Source organism: Bos mutus, chromosome 16, assembly GCF_027580195.1.
Source record: "Bos mutus isolate GX-2022 chromosome 16, NWIPB_WYAK_1.1, whole genome shotgun sequence".
Taxonomy (NCBI): domain Eukaryota; kingdom Metazoa; phylum Chordata; class Mammalia; order Artiodactyla; family Bovidae; genus Bos; species Bos mutus.
The window spans coordinates 57,900,902-57,922,561 of record NC_091632.1 but is presented as its reverse complement, the minus strand read 5'-3'; the positions used below and the strand labels follow the sequence as shown (position 1 = coordinate 57,922,561).

The 21,660-nt window shown below is 35.9% G+C and overlaps 1 protein-coding gene across 1 annotated transcript in view; it reads left to right on the top strand.

Annotated features, from left to right (window-relative positions):
• The window catches only part of DNAH14 (dynein axonemal heavy chain 14), a 354,570-nt gene that overhangs the window by 108,526 nt on the left and 224,384 nt on the right, over nucleotides 1–21,660 (top strand). The window contains exons 18-25 of the mRNA XM_070384410.1: nucleotides 4,250–4,619; nucleotides 6,402–6,592; nucleotides 8,884–9,129; nucleotides 12,700–12,821; nucleotides 16,865–17,036; nucleotides 18,319–18,423; nucleotides 18,516–18,634; nucleotides 19,416–19,490. Of these exons, the coding sequence (XP_070240511.1) occupies nucleotides 4,250–4,619; nucleotides 6,402–6,592; nucleotides 8,884–9,129; nucleotides 12,700–12,821; nucleotides 16,865–17,036; nucleotides 18,319–18,423; nucleotides 18,516–18,634; nucleotides 19,416–19,490 (1,400 nt within the window). The remainder of the gene's footprint in view (nucleotides 1–4,249; nucleotides 4,620–6,401; nucleotides 6,593–8,883; nucleotides 9,130–12,699; nucleotides 12,822–16,864; nucleotides 17,037–18,318; nucleotides 18,424–18,515; nucleotides 18,635–19,415; nucleotides 19,491–21,660) is intronic.

The following is a 21,660-nucleotide window of genomic DNA, read 5'->3' as shown; positions in this document are numbered from 1 at the left end:
TAATTTTGATTTGTGAATTTGAATGAGAAGTGATATTATGTGTCTGTTCTCACTAACCTCTAACTGAAGTTTAGCATTTTCTCCAACTTTGAGTTAATGTAGACAAGCAACAGTAAAGTGGTGATTTTTTTCCATAGGCTTCAACAGACTGCTAAAGTTGGCGCATGACATAAACAGAGCTAAAAAAAACCCTGGATACTTTTTGGGCTTTAGTCTAGGCCAAACGATAATAATTCCAGCTTCACTCACTTATAAGGAGCAAACTACAATAAACACCAACATTTACTGAGCTTTAACTAAGCGTCAGTAACCATGCTACGTGCTTTATTGTTTTTCTGCATGAAAACAAACAAACACCTGAGTTTTAAAGAGGTTAACTAACTTGCTTAAGATCACAGTGAGGGCTAGGGCTCCAGAATCCTTGCTTCTTTCCACTCCCCTCTATCCCCACCACCATTACAAGTTACTATTATCATATTTATTCAATATATTTTGGTACCTAATATGTATTAAGCACAATATTATGTATTACAATTAGTTGCTTTAAAAATTTTCTGCATCTATGCAGAATCTATACTGGCCTCACACAAATAAAATAAAGGTGAAAAAATAGGCATATGAGAGTACTTGAACGCATTCAATTGCAATCTTTAAAATATTACGAGAAATTTCATATGCATGTGTACCAAGGTTTCTAGTTCACCCTATTTATATGTTAAGTGTACTAGGTTGGACACTGAGATGGAATATCTGTATTACAGTAGGTTCATTGGAAAGTGCTTCTGGCAACAGTGTGAGGGCTTGAAGTAATCAAGGTTGGACAGAAGGAAAAATTGAACTCTAGTGTCATTGCCATGTAGGTTTCATAGGATCCTATGCTCTATGCTTAGTTGCTCAGTTGTGTCTGACTCTTTGCAACCCTGTGGACTGTAGCCCACCAGGCTCCTCTGTCCATGGGGATTCTCCAGGTAAGAATACTGGAGTGGGTTGCCATGCCCTCCTTCAGGGGATCTTTCCAGCCCCGGGATTGAACCCAGGTCTCCCGCATTGCAGGGAGATGCTTTACCATCTGAGCAACCAGGGGAATCTCTAAATTGGAATGACTCTGCAGAGTTATCCTGAATGAAGACAAAAGGGCTGGTTCTTTACACATCCATGATGGAGCTATAAGTGAAAGTGAAAGTGAAGTCGCTCAGTCGTGTCCGACTCTTTGTGACCCCATGGACTGCAGCCTACCAGGCTCCTCCGTCCATGGGATTTTCCAGGCAAGAGTACTGGAGTGGGTTGCCATTGCCTTCTCCTTGGATGGAGCTATAGAGGGGGTGTAATCTTGTGTGACTTTTTGGTAAAGGGCAACCCCTGGAGAGGGTCTCAGCTAGAGTAAGCATCTATCTTTAGGTTCACTGATTCTTTCTTCTATCATCTGCATGCTATTATTGAATCAAATCCAATGAACTTCTACTTTTGTTTATTGTGTTTCTCAGTTCTAAAATTTTCATTTGATTTTTAATTATATCTTTTTTTATTTTTCTTTGCTAAGACTTTCTATTTTCCCAATGGCTTCAAGAATATACATTATTTCTGTGCAGCATTGTTATAAAACCTGCTGTATATTCTTTGTCAGATAATTCTAACATCTGTGTCATCTAGACATTGGTGTCTGTTGATTATTTTTTCCCACGTGAGTTGAGGTTTTCCTGGTTTTTTGTATATGGAGTAATATTGGATTAAATATTATGCTCTAAAGTTCTGTTTCATACCTAAATGCCATGTTGGTATTTTTGTTTTAGAAAACTGTTGACCTAGTCAGATTCAGGTCCCAAGTTCCAACCCACTTTCTTTGGGCTGTGGGTTTCTTTCCATTGTTATTTCCATTATCAATATCTCTAAGGTGCTGTTCAGACCATGTGTGTGCCATCCTGTGTGTGCCGTCCAGTGGTCAGTATTATTCTGGGTAGTGGTATGTTAGTTTAATCTCAGAGTCTTTGATGTGCTGAATAGGATCAGATCTATATGTGTGCAGCTCAGCTGAGCCCAGGAGTTCACACAACTTTACGTAATTACTTTCCAGAGGTCCTTTCTGTTTACAGTCTTCTCCATATTTTCCAGATTCTCTGCACTCTTTTTTTCAGTCCTCTGTTAGAAAACTGGGACTTGTTACTGTACTCTGTCAACTTCCATAACTGCACCCACATCTGGGGCAAAGTAGTAGAACACAGAGAGAAAAAAATCAACAGGGTTGACCCTCCTTAGAACCACAGATTACCAAGACAGAAAGTAAAGTTCTCTTCTCTGAGTTTCAGCTCCTGAGGCTTCCATTGCCACCACCTTAAAATTGTTTTAGGACTGGGTTGTGAGAAAAAAAGAGAGAGAAAGAGAGGATTTCCATACTCTGAGTGTTAGGAGCTGTCAAAGAAAACCCAGAGTTGAACAGTAGTCAAAGTGGTAAAAACAGATTTTCATTCAGTATGATTGCAATAGGGGAAATGATCTGTTGTCTAGGATGAGCAGACATTGAGGATGGGAATTCTGGTTAAATTGACTTAGCAAGGTTCTTACTAAAACTTAATTTTATAAGGAAGTGCACATATGAGCCTAAAAGTTACAACCTACTTAGTAGTCAGTCAGAAAGAAAAGAAAGTGAAATCGCTCAGTCGTGTCTGACTCTTTGTGACCCCATGGAGCCTACCAGGTCCCTCTGTCCATGGGATTTTCCAGGCAATAGTACTGGGAGGTGGCAGGGAGTTGCCATTTGCTTCTCCAGGGGATCTTCCCGACCCAGAGATTGAACCCAGGTCTCCCGCATTGTAGACAGATGCTTTACCATCTGAGCCACCGGGGAGCCTGACTAAAGTTTGGTCAAGCAAAGAATCTTTGTCAGAACCTTTCTTGCTCCTCAAGTCAGAATTGGTAAGTTCTCCTAGAGCTCTCACTGGTTTTGCCTCCTGAAAATTCCTCCCAGGTTTCTAATACATTGAGCTTAGGTCAGGGAGAAAATGGTAAACTCATTGCTAATTTGGTAGCATTTCAAGTTACCATATTCTTCCCCAATCTGCCTTCTACAATTTATTTTCAGTTTCCTCACCTCACTGCTCCCTCCATGTGTTCTGTCCAGGTTTCACTGGGAAAGACAGGGTGGGGCATATTTACTCCATCTTCTGATGGGTGCAATTACATAAACTTTTAAATTATTTTATTGGTATATTTAGTGACATATCATTCTGTGAAGATCTCAATTAGAATACTGCTGATAGAGTTGACAAAACCTTACCTCCATCTAAGCAACTAAGATTATTTCTCCAAGTATTCCCTCCCCCCCAAAGATAGCTCATATACAAACATAAATAAATATTAATGAATGGAAATTGCAGGAAAAGCCTAAAGAAAATGTTATGATAATCCATTATATAAGCATCACTGATATAGATTATTCTAAGCCCTCTCCATCATCACAGATACTGTTTCTCAATTGCTTAAGCTTTTGTGTTATGATTGCTATCAGTACTTGTTGGATGACCACACTACACATAACACAATGGTACATGCAGTTCCATAGGTTTGATTTTTTTTTGAAGAATAAGGTGGTAGGATCCAAATTCATTACTTCTTCCAACAGCTTTTATGTATGATACTAGGTTCTAAGAGGTATACAAAAGTAAATAAGTGAAATTATCCTTAATCTGCAGAATTTTATAATGTAGTAAGAAATCAGAACAAAATTTTACTTATATTCCTCTTTGGAGGTTATTGTTGCAAATGTCCACAATTTTATGTGCAGTGGGAAAACTAATAATATAAGGTAGCATGTGATAAACATCATTCAAATAATACCAAATTCAGCTTCATCAGAAAAAGGAAGTAAGTTTTGGAGTGCAGGCTATCATAGGGCCCTACCCTGGAACTGCCACTTAACCATTAGATGATGGGAACCTCTGAACTTCTTGAAAAATCATGGAAAATATAAATTATCTCTCAAATTTCTTGTATGTACTTAGTAAATAAGGTCTTCAATGTTACTTATCACAGGACCTGACATACAGAAAGTACACAAATTTTAGGTATTATTGTAATAAAAAAGAATTAAAATTAAGCATAATCATAAATAAGTATAAATTAAGGACAGTCTTTTCAGATAATGATTGCAAATAAAGTTTGTTGACACTTAGGTGGCATATTAAAATGCTGTCAATAAAACATGTTTAAGTTCAGAACATTATACCCTCCTAAAAATGTTTTATTATTTTTTTAGATAAGAAATTCTATTTTGTTATGTGCTAGTACTCCAGTGTCAACAGCAATGGAAATGATCCAGACTCTTTCAGAGGAAGCTGCAAGTTTAGCTGTCAAAGCTAAAACATATTCAAACTATCAGGATTGTTTCGATGATTCCCAGTCTCATATGAATTTTCTTAATATGGAAGAGCTTACACAAATTGTACTTTCAGATATTGCTGACATTGACTATGACTTAACCTTAAGGAAAATATTATGGGATGCACAAGAGGAATGGGGAACACTCTTTTGGGAATGGAGGAATAGCACTCTTGACAGTATTGATACAGAATCAGTATATAGAAATGTTTCAAAATGGATGCAAATAATCTTTGTACTAGAAAAAGGTAAAGTGTCTTTCTCAAGTTTTTCTACTTAAGATTACACAAAAATGGCTACTAGACCAGCAAGATCATTGTCCTTGGCTTTGTTACTTTACCTGTTCCAAGGACTGACCATTAATGACTGAAAAGACAGTACAAGAGTATAGGTAGGAATCACTTCCTGAAGCAAGAAAGAGATTAAAACTTTGGAAAAAAAATTTTAATTAATTAGTAACAATTTTGTATCTGTTAAAAATTGATTCTCTAGGTAGAACCCCAAATACTTCCACCTGATTCTGGCTCTTAGAACCACGGATGTTTTGATGTTAAGGACCCACCTTCAAACCCTCACTGTGTGTGCAGATAGTATACTTTGGGCAATGCGAGAAACAGCCAGAGTCATTTTGATAGGTTTTCCTTCTGCTAATCATCAAATTTGAAATCTTGCCAACACAGAGATGCTGTGTTGCACACAGAATTTTGCAAGCAATTCTGTAAAATCAAATCCTTTCCAAATAGAAAGCTTTATTCCACTTGGCAAGATAATGCTTTTATTTTTTAAATTCCTCTGATCTCTCAGCTATACCTTAAGCTATAGGTTTTTTTTATAGTTTTTTTTGTTTTATTGTTTTTTTTCCTTTCAAGGAAAACACCTTATTTTGCTTGTTTTTAAATTATATAAGAAATATGACTATCACAGAAACTGTAGAAAAGAGAAAAATTGGGGACAAATCACCCAGAGTGTTAAAGGAACACAACACTCATTTTGTGCATTCTCTTTCAATATTGTGTCATATATCTGTTTCAGAGAGCAACATATAAAGTAACAAGTAGATAAAACTTTTTTTATCCATAGTTTCCCAGATTAAATCTTGTTCACCACAGTATAGACTTGCAAAAAACTTATTCTCATCTTTTTATCTGATCAAGTCTTGAAATACACTTTGTTATTCAACATAGCTTTATAAAATAAGCCTCATCTGTACCAATTGGATAGTCAAGAATATGCGTATAGTTTTCAGTTCTCTCAAGTGCCCTACTTTGGCTATTTCTCTGTCTCCTCCCTCTTTTATAAATTGAGTAAAAGGTTATCAGGGTTGGACCTTCAGCTGCACAGGTTTTGAGTCCTGCACCCTTTGTGTGTGCTGTGCTTAGTCACTCAGTCGTGTCCGACTCTTTGCAACCCTGTGGACTGTAGCCCACCAGGCTCCTCTGTCCATAGGGATTCTCCAGGCAAGAATACTGGAGTGGGTTGCCATGCTCTCCTCAAGGGGATCTTCCCGACCCAGGAATCTGTATTGTGGTGTGGTGTTAATGCCAGAGGAAAGATCAGTTCTGGTCTATGGCAAAGTTTTTACCTTCATTTTCTACATTTCAATGTAAAGATATATTCTTTATAAAATGATAGTGATTGGCTTTTTCCCTTAATGTTCTTTTAATGAGCAGAATTGAAAAGCCCCAAAACCAAAATAGTCTTTTGAATTATTTGTGTGTACCTCTCTGTCTGTATGTCTATCTTGTCAGGGAAAATCTGGGAAACCCTGTGGTAACTAGCTATCTCTAGTATCAAATTTTGCAAAATAACTTGTTCTGATAGTTTGGGGTTTTATTCACTAGTCCTGATTAACTATTTCCCTTTATTTTAATCCATGCTTGATTCTTATGGGAGAGTGATGTTAATAAGCCTCATTATTTTAGTACAGATTAATAACTGATAAAGCAGTATTACATTAAATAGCAAATTTGTTTTCTGGCTTAGAAAATGTGGACTGTATGATAAAGCTGCTGACCCATTGCTTCTTATAGGTCTACCTAAAAATGACATGGTGACACATCTTAAGCAATCAGTGATAGATTTTAAACAAGAGCTGCCAATCATCATAGCACTAGGAAACCCCTGTCTCAAGCCAAGGCATTGGGAGGCTCTCCAGGAGATTATTGGAAAGTCAGTGTCTCTTGATAAAAACTGTACAGTAGAGAATCTTTTAGCACTCAAGGTAAGTTAAAATAGTTTGAAATAAAGTTGGCATAGCAGAAGGCCCAAATTTAAGTAGGCAAGTAAATCTACAAGGAGTAGGAAATGAAAAATAAGACGTTTATGGAATGTTAGGAAAAGTAGGAGTGTAATGTATTAGTAGATGGGTGATGCTTCATTGATGATAGTTTAGTACAGATTAATAACTGATAAAACTAGTATTACATTGAATAGTAAATTTGCTTTTTGGTTTAAAAATATGATGTACATATTATAAGCATAAGCCATTCATCGTGCCATTCATAGGTGATTCGAAAACAGTAATACTGGTTTTCATGCATAACAAATGAAATTAAATTAGTGTTTTTATTTAACAGTGATACTTCTTGTGGAGAGTAAATTTTATAGGAATACAATCAAAACTACAGTATTTATATAAAATGAAGATATATTAAGAGCATGTTAGGGTGGCCCTACAAATAATTTGATATTCTATTTAAAATATACAATTAGCAGCTATTTGATTTACCTGTAGGTTTTGTTATAAAAATAAAATTTTACTATGATTTTCATGGTTAAAATTTTTCTATTTTCATGTGTAGTTTACAATAAGCTTCATTTATATTTTATGTTCCACAGTTGACAATGTCTAGTATAACCAAAATAATATTTTATGCCTATAATTTTCTACTAAATGATTTGCTATAATGAGGAAATGAAGAAAATTTTGTAATTAGACAAGAATTTTAAAAGTGAACTTTAATTTATTTTAAAAATTAATTTATATCTCTAGCCCTAAATTCAGCTGCCCTCCTGAACTCATAGATTCAGCTGCCCTCCTGAACTCATAGATCCACCTCCGCTTATATGTCTAAAAAGTATCTCAAAGTTAACATGTCAAAAATGCACTTCTCTTTCTCCATCTCCAAAGTTCCACTCCTCCTTTATCCTCCCCATCTTAGTTAATGGCACCTCCACTTTTTTTCTAGTTACTTAAGCTAAAAATGATGAAATAATCTTTGAATCCTCTCTTGCTCTCTTTCCTCATCCCATCTAAATGTTGCATCCTTCCCTGGATCATTATCAGAGTATCCTAACTGAACTATGGTCCAAGAGTGAATTCATCAAAATATCTAGATAGTTTCAGACTATTTAATCAGTGCCAATGAGCATTCCAAAAATCTGGCACAATTTCAACCCTCAGTTCAGTCGCTCAGTCATGTCTGACTCTTTGCGACCCCATGAATCACAGCACGCCAGGCCTCCCTGTCCATCACCAACTCCCGGAGTTCACCCAAACTCATGTTCATCGAGTCGGTGATGCCATCCAGCCATCTCATCCTCCTTCATCCCCTTCTCCTCCTGCCCCCAATCCCTCCTAGCATCGGGGTCTTTTCCAGTGAGTCAGCTCTTTGCATCAGGTGGCCAAAGTACTGGAGTTTCAACTTCAACATCAGTCTCTCCAATGAACACAAAGGACTGATTTCCTTTAGGATGGACTGGTTGGATCTCCTTGCAGTCCAAGGGACTCTCAAGAGTCTTCTCCAACACCACAGTTCAAAGGCATCAATTCTTCAGCACTCAGCTTTCTTTATAGTCCAACTCTCACATCCATACATGACTACTGGAAATAAATGGAGATATTAAATAGAATGACATATGGGAACAGCAGTAGAATCTTCTATCAGCGATAAAAACAGGAAGGGCAGCTAGTTAATTCCAAGATTCAGAGAAGAGCAGGTCTCCAAGTATGTCTGTTCTGGTGATTGAATCTGGAGATATCAAGATTTTGTCCAATGGAAATTGGCAGTCAGTGCACATGGAAAGGTCTGTAAATACTCCATTAAAGTATTTTGAGAGGCATTTATCCTTATGGAGCTGTGTCAAAGTGAAGCCATGGAAAGCTGTGTCCATTAGAGTTATATTCTCTCAGACTGTTATATCCCAAGAATTATCATAGAAAGTAAAAACTTGTCACAGAATAATTAAGCAATTGGCATTAGTGCAGAGAAAAGAAAGCTGAAAGAAATAATGCTATCTGCAGATCTGCAGAAGGTGCTGTTAACTCTTTTTTATGCTGACTAGAATCAGAAGAAATAAATACTGAGTCAGAAGTTTTCACTGAGCAAGAAGAATGTGAAATAGAATGGTTAAAAACTGAAAAGGGCTGCTTCATGAAAGTTAGACCATGAAGTCTCTGGTTAGGATATAAACCTAATTGGAATCAAATTTTCAACACATTCATTTAAATCTTCCATTTTAAATGTATCAGGAATTATTTGCTCCATTGGATATTAAATTTTTTTGTTTTAGATGTTTCAGTATGAAAATGAAATAAATGAGATATCAACCTCAGCAACTAGTGAAGCCACTCTTGAAAAAATGCTGTATAAGGTTATTGATCTTTGGAACACTACTCCTTTACATTTAGTTCTTCATCACACCGAGGCTTACTCTATCCTAATAATTTCATCTATAGATGATATATTAGTTCAGCTGGAAGAGTCTCAAATCATACTTGCCACAGTTAAAGGATCTTCCTATCTCGGGCCCATTAAGGTAAATATTATGGCAGAGAGAAATGTCTTAACTGTCTGTAGTTTTATCACTTTAATTTTTGCATCGTGTAAGCTTTTGAATGTATAAATCATTCATGTACTTGTATAGAAGAGAGATTGAATATTTAGCATTTTAAATATTAAATATAACTTTTTATGGCAACACTAATTATTCATCAGGAAATGTCAGAAACTTTAATTTGGGCAGACTAGGTAAATTGACATCAAATTAAAAATATGACCATTTAAACCATGGTTTTTGCCAGCAGCAGCACTGCTGCTAGATACAGCCACAGTTCTGACAGTCCTCATGCCAAAACTGTTGCCTTGAGATTCTTTTTGCTGAAGTGATATGTTTCATTTTCATTCCCTGTGCTATTTGCCTTAAAGGTTAATCCCACCTCTATATTTGTGTATCCTTGCCATTATTTTAACAGCTTATATATCTATTCTAGTATAATTAGAAATTGAACTATAGAGTCAGCTTGTATTCAGTGTTCCCTCATAGTGTGTGTGCTAAGTCACTTCAGTTGTGTTTGCAACCGTATGGGGATTCTCCAGGCAAGCATACTGGAGCAGGGTACCATTCCCTTCTCCAGGGGATCTTCCTGACAAGGGGTTGAACCAGCATCTCTTATGTCTACTGTACTGGCAGGTGGGTTACCTCTTGCACCACCTGGGAAGCTCCATCGTTTTAACAGCTTCTGTATCTATTCTAGTATAATTAGAAATTGAATTATAGGTCAGCTTGTAGTCCATGTTCCCTTATAGTCTCTCTCTGAGCAGCCCCACATCCATAACATAGCTAAGAGTCATTTTAAAACTTTAGGAATCACAATAAGGTATAATAATATAGAGATATCTAAGAGTGAAATTAACATGATTGATTATAGGTGGATAAAAAAACAAGAGAGAAATAGGTACTCAACAAATGGACTTCACATTATTTACAAACACACAGACAGTTAGGGAAAGTGTCACTTATTTGGACCTGAGAGAAGAAAAACTCAGTAAATTACAAAAAAGAGATAATCCAAATAGACTGTTCTCTAACCACATTCAGTAAAATTTAAAAATGAACAGAAAAAGTAGCAAAAAATAGACCCAAACCAGCAACAACAAAATCACCCATAAAAAAAAAAGGAAATTAATAAGCAGCTATGAGAATGTATAGGAAATGTTAATCAAATTTTTAAAATTATAAATAAGCAAAAAGAAGAGAATTACAAGTCAAACCTCGTCACAATTGGCTAGAGTTCAGTAAAAATGAATTTAATAAATGATAAATTAGGCATAGTCAAGAAGTTGAAAAGAACAGACACACACATCCACACACACCACTTCCACTTCCAAGCAAGGAGTATGGGGACCAGGTACACCATTTTGCCTGAAATACTCAAATCATAACAGAAAAAATACATCAGACATCCTGGTTTTAGAAAAATGGACGTCAAACACTGAAGGACAAGGATCCCTGAGAGTTGGCAAACAAGCAAGTTGAGCCCTATTATTGCCCCATCATTCTGTCATTAGTTTCCACACCTGGATTGAGAGAGAGGGGAGGAATCCGTCCAGAGGATGGTAGACTCCCTGGTATTAGGAGATGCTGTTGAAAGACTAAGAAGCAAAAGGAAGATAGAGTTTGCAAAATAAAGTATCGGAGGACAGAGCTGCACTGAAAGAACTTCAGAGATCTGTGGAAGATCCCGAGTCAGGTTTGCAGCATACCTAATCATATGAATGTAAAGAAACTAGTGGAGACCAGGACAATGGTCTTGAGTGAACTAGAAGGAACCTTTCACACAGAGCTGGGAACAATACCCATATCCACCAGCTACAATGACAACAACAACAAAAAACCTTTATAACGCACAAGCATTAGAGGGCTTAAAAGGAAAATGCCACAATAATGTGTAATAATTAGTCCTAGATTAAATGCAGTTCTTGTCCTCCTTAACAAATCTAAAAATGACACTACAAGTGATAAAATTGCTTCTAAGTAGAAGGCACTGGCACCCCACTCCAGTACTCTTTTTTTTCTCTAATTTTATTTTATTTTTAAACTTTACATAATTGTATTAGTTTTGCCAAATATCAATTCTTCGGTGCTCAGCCTTCTTCACAGTCCAACTCTCACATCCATACATGACCACAGGAAAAACCATAGCCTTGACTAGACGGACCTTTGTTGGCAAAGTAATGTCTCTGCTTTTGAATATGCTATCTAGGTTGGTCATAACTTTCCTTCCAAGGAGTAAGCGTCTGAAGTGGAATTACTACTCTACAATAAAAGGAAATGAACTTTTGATATATACAACAACATGAATGAATCCTAAAATAATTATGCTGAGTGAAAGAAGTCAGACAAAAAACAATAGATACTGTATGATTCCATTTATATAATATTCTAGAAAATGCCAGCTAGTCTATAGTTTCAGAAAGTGGTTTCCATAGGAATCATTGGTTTCCATAGGGAATCACTGGTTTCCATAGGAATAGGATTAAGTCAGTTGGGAGGAAGGTATTACAACAGGGTTTAAGAAACCCTTTCAAGGTAATCAATATGCTTATTATCTTGATTTTGGTGATTGTTTCACAGGTATAAGCATATCTGAGAACATCAAGTTGTACACTTTAAATATATGTGGTTTATTATATTCCATTATACCTTAATAAAGCTGTTGAAATATAGATTTGTTTTAAAAGAAAGAAATATAGAAGTTAATCTCAGAAGAGAAATATAAATGAGTTACAAGTGGTTCCTTCTGAGAAGCCACAGTTAGGGGATAGACCAGTCTACTGATTTTTCAACATTGTGTTATTAATTGATTTTCAACCATTTTTCTATTATTTAGTACTATACTAGCTGAAAAAAGATGTCTTATTCACACAGTAGAATTTCCTGAAGTTAATGAAGAAAACTTAAAAGTATTGGCATAAAAACTCTCTAAAAGACACTATTAGGTTAAAACATAAAGCAATTTACAAAACAGTGTGCATAATATGGTTACACTTATATAAACTGTTAGAGATATTATAGGTACATACACATTTGTACAAAAATGTTTAAAGAAAGGAATGAAAAACTATGCCTACCAAAAATATCTGAATATTGTACAATAAGACAATTGGATGAATAAGACATTTTAACCTCTCCCCAAACTAAATATAATTCAATTTACATTAATTTATGTGACCCTCTAGCCACCTGATGTGAAGAACTGACTCATTTGAGAAGACCCTGATGCTGGGAAAGATTGAAGGTGGGAAGAGAAGGGGATGACAGAGGATAAGATGGTTGAATGGCATCACTGACTCAATGGACATGAGTTTGAGTAAACTCTAGGAGTTGGTGATAGACAGGGAGGCCTGGTGTGCTGCAGTCCATGGGGTCGAAAAGAGTCAGACATGACTGAGTGACTGAACTAAACTGAACTGAATGTGACCCTCTATTATAATTACTTTTTTTATGTCAGTGACTGATAGTCACCTTTGGTTTGTTTCTATCACATTACTCATAAGTAATTTTATGCATTTAGATGTGTATGTATGTGCATTTTTATTATTGTAGGATCTTGTAGATGAATGGGATCAAAACTTGGCTCTCTTCTCATACACTCTTGAGGAATGGATGAATTGCCAAAGAAATTGGCTTTATCTTGAACCAATCTTTCATTCTGCAGAAATACAAAGGTAAAAAACTTAAACTATGTCATGTACAGGTAAAAAAATGTAGTAATTTATTTCCTGTAATTTTTGAGAAATAATTTCCTCACAATCGAGTATTACTCAGCCATTAAAAAGAATACATTTGAATCAGTTCTAATGAGGTGGATGAAACTGGAGCCTATTATACAGAGTGAAGTAAGCCAGAAAGAAAAACACCAGTACAGTATACTAACACATATACATGGAATTTAGAAAGATGGTAATGATAACCCTGTATGTGAGACAGCAAACGAGACACAGATGTATAGAACAGTCTTTTGGACTCTGTGGGAGAGGGAAAGGGTGGAATAATTTGGGAGAATGGCATTGAAACATATATAATATCATATATGAAACGAATCGCCAGTCCAGGTTTGATGCAGGATACAGGATGCTTGGGGCTGGTGCATTGGGATGACCCAGAGGGATGGTATGGGGAGGGAGGTGGGAGGAGGGTTCAGGATGGGGAACACGTGTACACCCATGGCAGATTCATGTTGATGTATGGCAAAACCAGTACAATATTGTAAAGTTTAAAAAAAAAAAAGAGAGAAATAATTTCCTCAGTGAACACTCTAAAACTATTCTACCTATAGGTATAGAAATATAATCTGCCAAATCATTATTATGTAACCATCTTCCTTTTTTAAAAGATTTAAAGCATCATCTTTATAAAAAAAATCCTTATTTCTCAATTATTGATATAAAGCTATTAAGTACTTGGAAATAAGTGACAAATGTCATAATCCTTAAGCCACAATGCTAGATGTCTATTTAGTTCTGGAATATTAGTATGGTTTTCACGTGAACAATAAATATGTTTTTAATAGTATTCACACATTAATGACAGTCACTTGCTTTGAACCATGTGAAATAATAGAGGTCCTAACAATTCCCTTGGACTGCAAGGAGATCCAACCAGTCCATTCTGAAAGAGATCAGCCCTGGGATTTCTTTGGAAGGAAGGATGCTAAAGCTGAAACTCCAGTACTTTGGCCACCTCATGCGAAGAGTTGGCTCATTGGAAAAGACTCTGATGCTGGGAGGGATTGGGGGCAGGAGGAGAAGGGGACGACAGAGGATGAGATGGCTGGATGGCATCACTGACTCGATGGACGTGAGTCTGGGTGAACTCCAGGAGTTGGTGATGGACAGGGAGGCCTGGCGTGCTGCGATTCATGGGGTCGCAAAGATCGGACACGACTGAGCGACTGAACTGAACTGAAAAATTGTCTGAAATTCTACCATTTCTTTTATTTGTAACATTTGAATTAATTTGTCTTTAAGTGATAGCTCTCAAGAGTACTTGAGACATGTACTCTGTAGACAGAATTGAAACTACTAGCAGAAAATTACACAAGATAGTCTAGAAGCCATTCTGAAATAAAGTAGGAAGACCTGGGGAAGGTATTTGTAAGGCATATTAGAACAGATTACAAGAATACCTTGAATATCAGGTTAACTATTTTGAACTTTATTTTACTGGCAAAGGAGAGCTATTAGAGTTTTACAAAAGGAACGGTCTAGATGTAAGTATTGCTTTGTAGGGAACAATACACATTTTTGTTATACATGTATGTTTCTTGTCATTTGAATGTTTTAGTCTTTCATTAATCTATGGGTATTCTGATAGTTCTCAAAGATGAAACCACATACCTTTAGGGATATGTTCTTTATGACTACAACTTAATGTCATAAATTCAAACTTTAATTCTATTTTCTACTAAAGATTTCTTAAATGATGGCGAGATACAACTCCAGGTTAAGGAATTCACATTATCACCAAGTTTTTCTTTTCAGGATTTGCTGTGAGGTTAGAAACGGGGCTTTTAATTAAGGGATGCTGAAGCCTTCTATAGAGAAAAGAATTCTTTAAGGGGAATTTTTGAGAGTATAGTATGTAGTGCCATTTACCCTCACTCCCAACTAAATGCGAGTTATACTAGAACCTCCCAGAGACGTTGGGAAGATGCTAAACTGTAGGTGAGATTGAAGTCTCTCCCTGCTAAGATTTTTGCTGAGCTGTAGAAATTTTTGTTTTTATGTAGTGACTAAGTCATGCCTGACTCTTTTGGTGTGGGTTGCCCTATCCTTCTCCAGGGGATCATCCCAAACCAGGGATTGAACCTGTGTATCCTGCATTAGCAGGCAGATTCTTTACCACTGAGCCATGAGGGAAGCCCATTCCTAATTATTAGAGAAATGCAAATCAAAACCACAATGAGGTATCACTTCACATCAGTCAGAATGGTCATCATGAAAAAAATCTACAAACAATAAGTGCTGGAGAGGATGTGGAGAAAAGGAAACCTTCCTACACTGTTGGTGGGAATGTAATTGGTACAACCACCATGGAGAAAAGTATAGAGGGTACTTAAAAATCTAAAAATAGAACTACCAGTGGGATCTATCAATCCCATTAAACCATAATTTGAAAAGGTACATGCACCCAAGTTTTAATTGCTGAGCTATTTACAGTAGCATGGTAACAACCTAAATGTCCATCAACAGATGAATGGATAAGGTGTGGTACGTATATACAATGGAGTATTACTCAGCCATAAAAAGAACAAAATAAGCCATTTGCAGCAATATGGATGGACCTGGAGATTATAGTAAGTGAAGTAAGTCAGATGGAGAAAGACAAGTATCATATGATATCCCTTAATGTGTAGAATCTAAAATAATGGCTGAAATGAAGTTATTTACAAAACAAAAATTGAGTCACAAATGAAGAAAACAAACATGGTTACCACAAGCAAAAAAGCAGGGGAAGGATAAATTAGGAGGCTGGGATTAAATTGACACACTACTATATATATAAAATACATAACTTTTCAGGATCTACTGTGTAGCGCAGATAACTCAATATTCGGTAATAACTTGTATGGGATAAGAATCTAAAAAAGAATGGATATATGTATATGTATAGGTGAATCACTTTGGTGTATACTTGAAACTAACACAACATTGTAAATCAACTATTTTCCAATTTAAAAAAATTTTAAGGCTTTCCCTTCAATTTATTCTCCACCTCAACCTCCAAGCCATTCAGATTGGAGCTAGGGTAGGATGGGAGAGGGAAATTGCGTGAGCAGAAAAAGTGAAAGAACTAGATCACACAACTTCTGAAAACACTTCCTTCATTAAACTCCAACAGCAATAGCAACAAAACTCAATATATCACTAGATTACCATGCCATGTGTGGCATTTGCTTCCTTTTTCCAAGGAGAGAAAATACTGATAATCTGTAAAGGAAAATTTCTATACTTATGTTGAACCTGCTTTACATTTCCTAATCTTCTAAAATTAAATAATTATTAATAGAACTCAGATTTTCTTATACGTGCCTTTATATTCCTGCTCCTAAGTCTAGTGCCCTCTCTGCAGTTCTCTTTTCCTTTAACACTCGGATCAAATACCTTCTTCCCCAAAACCTCTCCCCAAATTGCATTTCCTTTCTAGGATTTCAGTAGCCCTTTGTTTTACTACATTTTGTAGGACACAGATTGCTTCAACTTATTTTATATAGAACCTGGTATATATCTGTCTTATCTCTCTGACTCAGTGTTAATATTATCTTATTAAATGATGAATGTATGTCCAATTTATCCTAGTATTCCCTACCAAGTACATCACTTGTACATAATAGACATTCAAAAAAATCTTTAGTTAGTGATTGGTCAGCAAAAATATAATCTCAGTACATTTTATAAATTGAACAATGCTGTGCTTAGTCGCTCAGTCATGTCCAAGTGTTTGTGACCCCATGGACTGTAGCCCAACAGGCTCCACTGCCCATGGGGATTCTCCAGGTAAGAATACTGGAGTGGGTTGCCACACCCTCCTCCAGGGGATCTTCCCAACCCAGGGATCGAACCTAGGTCTTCCACAGATGGATTCTTTACCATCGGAACCACCAGGAAAGCCCTAAATTGAACAATATTCAGTGGCAAATGCATCTAGGTTATGGATTTTTATTATAGCCCCTTCAAAAACAAAATTATCTCAAATTTTCTCTCCAAAGGCAGCTCCCGGCAGAAGCAAAACTCTTCTCTCAAGTCATTTCCATGTGGAAAGAAATAATGTCAAAAATATACAACAAACTGGATGCTTTGCAAATAGCTACCTCTGCAGGAGTCCTTGAAATTCTGCAAAATTGCAATATACATCTTGAATATATAAAGAAAAATCTTGAGGTAAAACTATAGCAATTGTAAAGTGGAGAATCATTTAATCTGCAAAATGTAATGTACTACAGAAACTAATTCCAATGTAGATTTTCTTCTTTACTCTAGCAGCCAACAATATTTCAAACTCTCACCATGTATAAGTTTATGAAAATGCTATTAAAAACAACAAAAAAATGGTTGAATCAATCGAGATGACATTAGGCAAAGTATCAAATTTTTGAGAGCTTAGTTTTTCTTAACTTTAAACTGGGAATAACTCTTACCTTGAGGAGTTTTGTGTTAAATGAGATAATGAATTTAAAACACAAGAGCTGGCAGAAAGAAAGTAGTTAATAATTAATGTTATCTATATTAGCACCACAACTATTGTTAAGTTGATAAAATCAGTAGAAGTTGAAAATGAATATTTTGATGATTGTATAAATTAATATATTTGTATATTGGTTCATATATTTTTATATTTCCAGTACATTAAAATGTCAGCTAGCCATGTATATCTTTAAAAACTGGTTTTAATATTTGAGATTTGTGGTGGACATACTCACTTTACTTCATAAACCAAGATTTTTTTTCCAGGCATTCATCCCTTTTGCTTGTTGAACATAAGTCTTAGTGGTTATGATCACCCCTCCAGAATACCCACATATAGTAGTTACAACCTACAGAAAGCTCTCTGCCCATGCATGTGTGTATGTATATAATGCATATACTTAACGAGAGAATTTAAGAAGTCTGTTGCAACCAAGAAATTGAAGATATAGGAGAGTAGTAAATAAAACAAGGATAATTCACCCACATAAGTGAGTAGTATCTCTTCCTCTGAAAAGAAGAGTTTAAGATTGGTGTGAACACAGATAAATTGTGGGTAGGGGTGGAAATACAGGAATTCTCTGTATAGTAGAATGTGAAGTGGCCTGCTGAAATGATAACTTATTCTCCAGAAGGATAGGGAATTAAGAGCAGAAAGTTGGGAACACTGGAAAGCAATGATGATAATACTAAAATACAGTGCTTTATTAATGATCAATAATATGTGTGTGTACATGTGTGTAAGACTTGGATTTTTTGTTTTTGTTTTAAATTGCTTTAGTTATGGTTCTTTTTTTTTTGGTTAGTAATTTAAGTATAACTTTTGTTGAGCACAGTATGTTATTTTGACTGATACTACTATGTATACTGAAACTTTAATAATGTGCCTTTTGTATGTAAATGTAGGCACAAATGATAATGTAATTAATATCATGATTAATCATATACTCTGAATTGTATTTCTTTTGAATCTGTACAGGACTATCTTGAAACTAAAAGAATGATATTCCCAAGATTTTACTTTCTTAGCAATGCTGAACTTCTTGATATTCTATCTGATAGCAGAAATCCTGAGTGTGTACAGGTAATATCATTCATTATTCTCTGTTCAGCAATGTTATTATCCAACCAAGTCAGAATTTTATAATGTTATTGACGTTTGTTTCTGGCCCACAGCCTCATCTTGTGAAATGTTTTGAAAATATAAGACACTTATTGATATGGAAACAAGAAATTGGCCCTCATGCTGTGATAATGTTCATATCTGCTGAAGGAGAAACCCTTGTGCTGCCAAAGTATGATATCTATGTCATAAACTAAGCATTTAGACTCTGTAAATCTTCATTACTTAAAACCTTTGCTTGGAAGTTCCTGACATTTCATAGACATTTGCTAATCAAACTATTTCTTCAAAGATAATTTACTTATGTAGAGTTTTACCTTTCCATATCTATATATATTAATATATCCTATAAGCCAACACAAAGTTTCATTATATGAATATAGGTAGGAAGGAAATTTGCTGTTTCCTTAGGGTTGCTGATGCTACTCCCACTGCTGTTTCCTCTGACTTCTGGTTTTGTCATGAATGGTTTCCTGGCAATTATAGTAAATGAAGTTCTTCCATTACACTAGTGCAATTTGCCACCCCTTGTAAGAGCTCCCTAGCCTTTGCGTGAGGTTCCTAAAGTGAGTTGATTAAAAATTACTATGCCCAAACCTTCCCATTTACAAATCCTCTAACCCGGCCCTGACCTTGGCTTGCTATTTGGAAGATTCATTAAGGAAGCCAAAAATGTTTTGTAATATTTATCTATTTTGCAAATTCATATTTTACTGGCTCCTTTTAATTTTTCGGATTTATTGTTTTGATGTCAAAATTTCCTAAAACTAGGTGATCTATTTTCTAATTTAAGATCTAGAAATACCAAAGACAGTATAGAATTATAGTCCTTTGGCCCAAGAATATTATAGGTGTAGTTTTAAGACAGTTTTACAGACTGACCAAAGGAATGAAACATGAATAAAAATAATAAAGAGAATTTTTCATAATAATTATTTTTGAAAAAATTATAGGAAAATCCGTATAAGAAGTGGTATAGAACAATGGCTGGTAAATGTAGAGAAAACCATGTTTGATCTGGTAAAAAAGTAAGTACAATTTTTAAATCCTAAGATTATATGTATATGCATACATATTTTTAAGCTTGTTTAATTATCTACTAATATAAGTGGGAAGTACCCAGAGAAATATATGGAGTATAGTCTTTTATGAAATGGGTTTTGATAGAACACAATGGCACATGACTAAAAGGAAAACACTCATTTTTGCAGTGTAAATGTCAGTTTTAGTGTGTACTCATGGACAACATCTGGACAGTCTTGTGTACCTTGAAATTCATAAGTCTCTGAAGACTGGCCAGGACTTGAACTGACATCTACCTCTGCCTGCTTTCAAAAAACCTAGCGCCCAGGAGGCCTCTGGTTGCAGCCCACTTCATTACTCTGCACTTCTGTCCCACTTTTGCTTCCTAAGATTGATTATTTGCTTTAGTTTTTTTAATGCTATCTTCTTTATATTTCTATCATTGCATTCTGTTTTAAAGAAAGAGCCTCAGGGTATGAATTTTTAAAACTAATTTGACTAGATCAGTCTTTTACATTTCCAATTATTTACTCCTAAAACTGTTAAAATGCATCTGAGGGGGGAGCTCTGAGGAGCTCCAGTTCTTTATGTCTCAGTGCAGGAAGAATTTGGCGAGAGGCAAAGTGATAGATGGGGCTTCCCAGGAAGAATCCACCTGCAGTGCTGGAGACAGTTTGATTCCTGAGTCAGGAAGATCCCCTGGAGAAGAAAATAGCAACACACTCCAGTATCCTTGCCTGGAAAATCGGGAGCCTGGTGGGCTAAAGGCCATGGAGTCGCAAAAGAGTCAGACACTAAACAACTAAACCACAATAACAAAGTGATAGATAAGAAGTGACTTATTAGAATAGGTTGCTTGTGAGGCTTACAAGCTGGTGAGCAAAAGGGTGCCTCCGTTGAGAGGCTACAGTTTTATAATCAAAGGAAAAGTAGAGAGGGGAAAGACCACCTTCTTTCTCATTCTTGACTAGACATCACATTGCTGTCATCAGCTCCTTCTTTTCATCAGATGGGGGGGTTTTCTTGTCCCTTCATGGTCAAACTAGGACTATCATGGCACTACTCAAATCAGCAGAAGGATGGTATATACTAAAAATGGGAAATCATCTCATATTTTAGTATAATGTCACATTTTCCATTAGTACATGCAGAGGAGCATGTCTTAGGAACCATTAACTTACTGAACTCACTGGGCAGGATGTGGGTCTCGTGTCATCATTGTTTAATTGTTTGGGGGCATGTCTCATGCTTTCTTTGCAAGTTTTGTTGCTAAGCAAGCCTGCTTCACTTTGTAGTTAAGTAAACCTGCTTTCTTGAGTGATCATTAACTTCAGGGGTCTCCCATACTTTTTTCTTTACTTACAGTCCTCTAGTGGAATTAACTATTTAATTACCTTGTTTCTAATTTTATTGGGAAAGCTTCTAATGTTTCACCATTTATGATACTTAGGTTTCTGGAATATACCCTGTATCAAAGTCAAGTGTTTTATTCTATTCCAAGTTTGCAGAGTTTTTTCTTTTTTAGAAATAAGAATGTTTAATTATATCAAGGACTTCCCAGGTGGCTCAGTGGTAAAGAATCCACCTTGCCTGGGAAATTCCATGGACAGAGGAGCCTGGCAGACTACCATCCATGGGGTTGCAAAGTGTTGGACATGACTTAGCAACTAAACAGCAACAACAGCAATTACATCAGATGTATTATGAATCTATTGAGAAACTCACATGCACTTTTGCCTTTAATTTGTGGATGTCATGAATTATATGAATAAATTTCCTTATGTTTAACTTTCCTCGATTTTCTTATGTATTTATTGGCTCTTTATTTCCTAAGATGCATGCATGCATGCTAAGTCGCTTCAGTCGTGTCCGACTCTGTGCGACCCTAGGACAGCAGCCCACCAGGCTCCTCTGCCCACAGGATTCTCTAGGCAAGAATACTGGAGTGGGCTGTCATTTCCTTCTCCATTTCTGAAGAAAGCTATCTTAAAATATTTCCTACTTTTTGTGGATTCATCCATTTCTTTTGTGTTTTTAATATCTATCATGTATTTTGATGCTCTGTTGTTATTCATAAACTTCTTTGTAGAGTGTTTTTTTAGTCAAATATCAGTATTTATACCAGTTAGTATTTTTTATTTAATACTAATAATGCCATGCTTGTTTCCATAATCA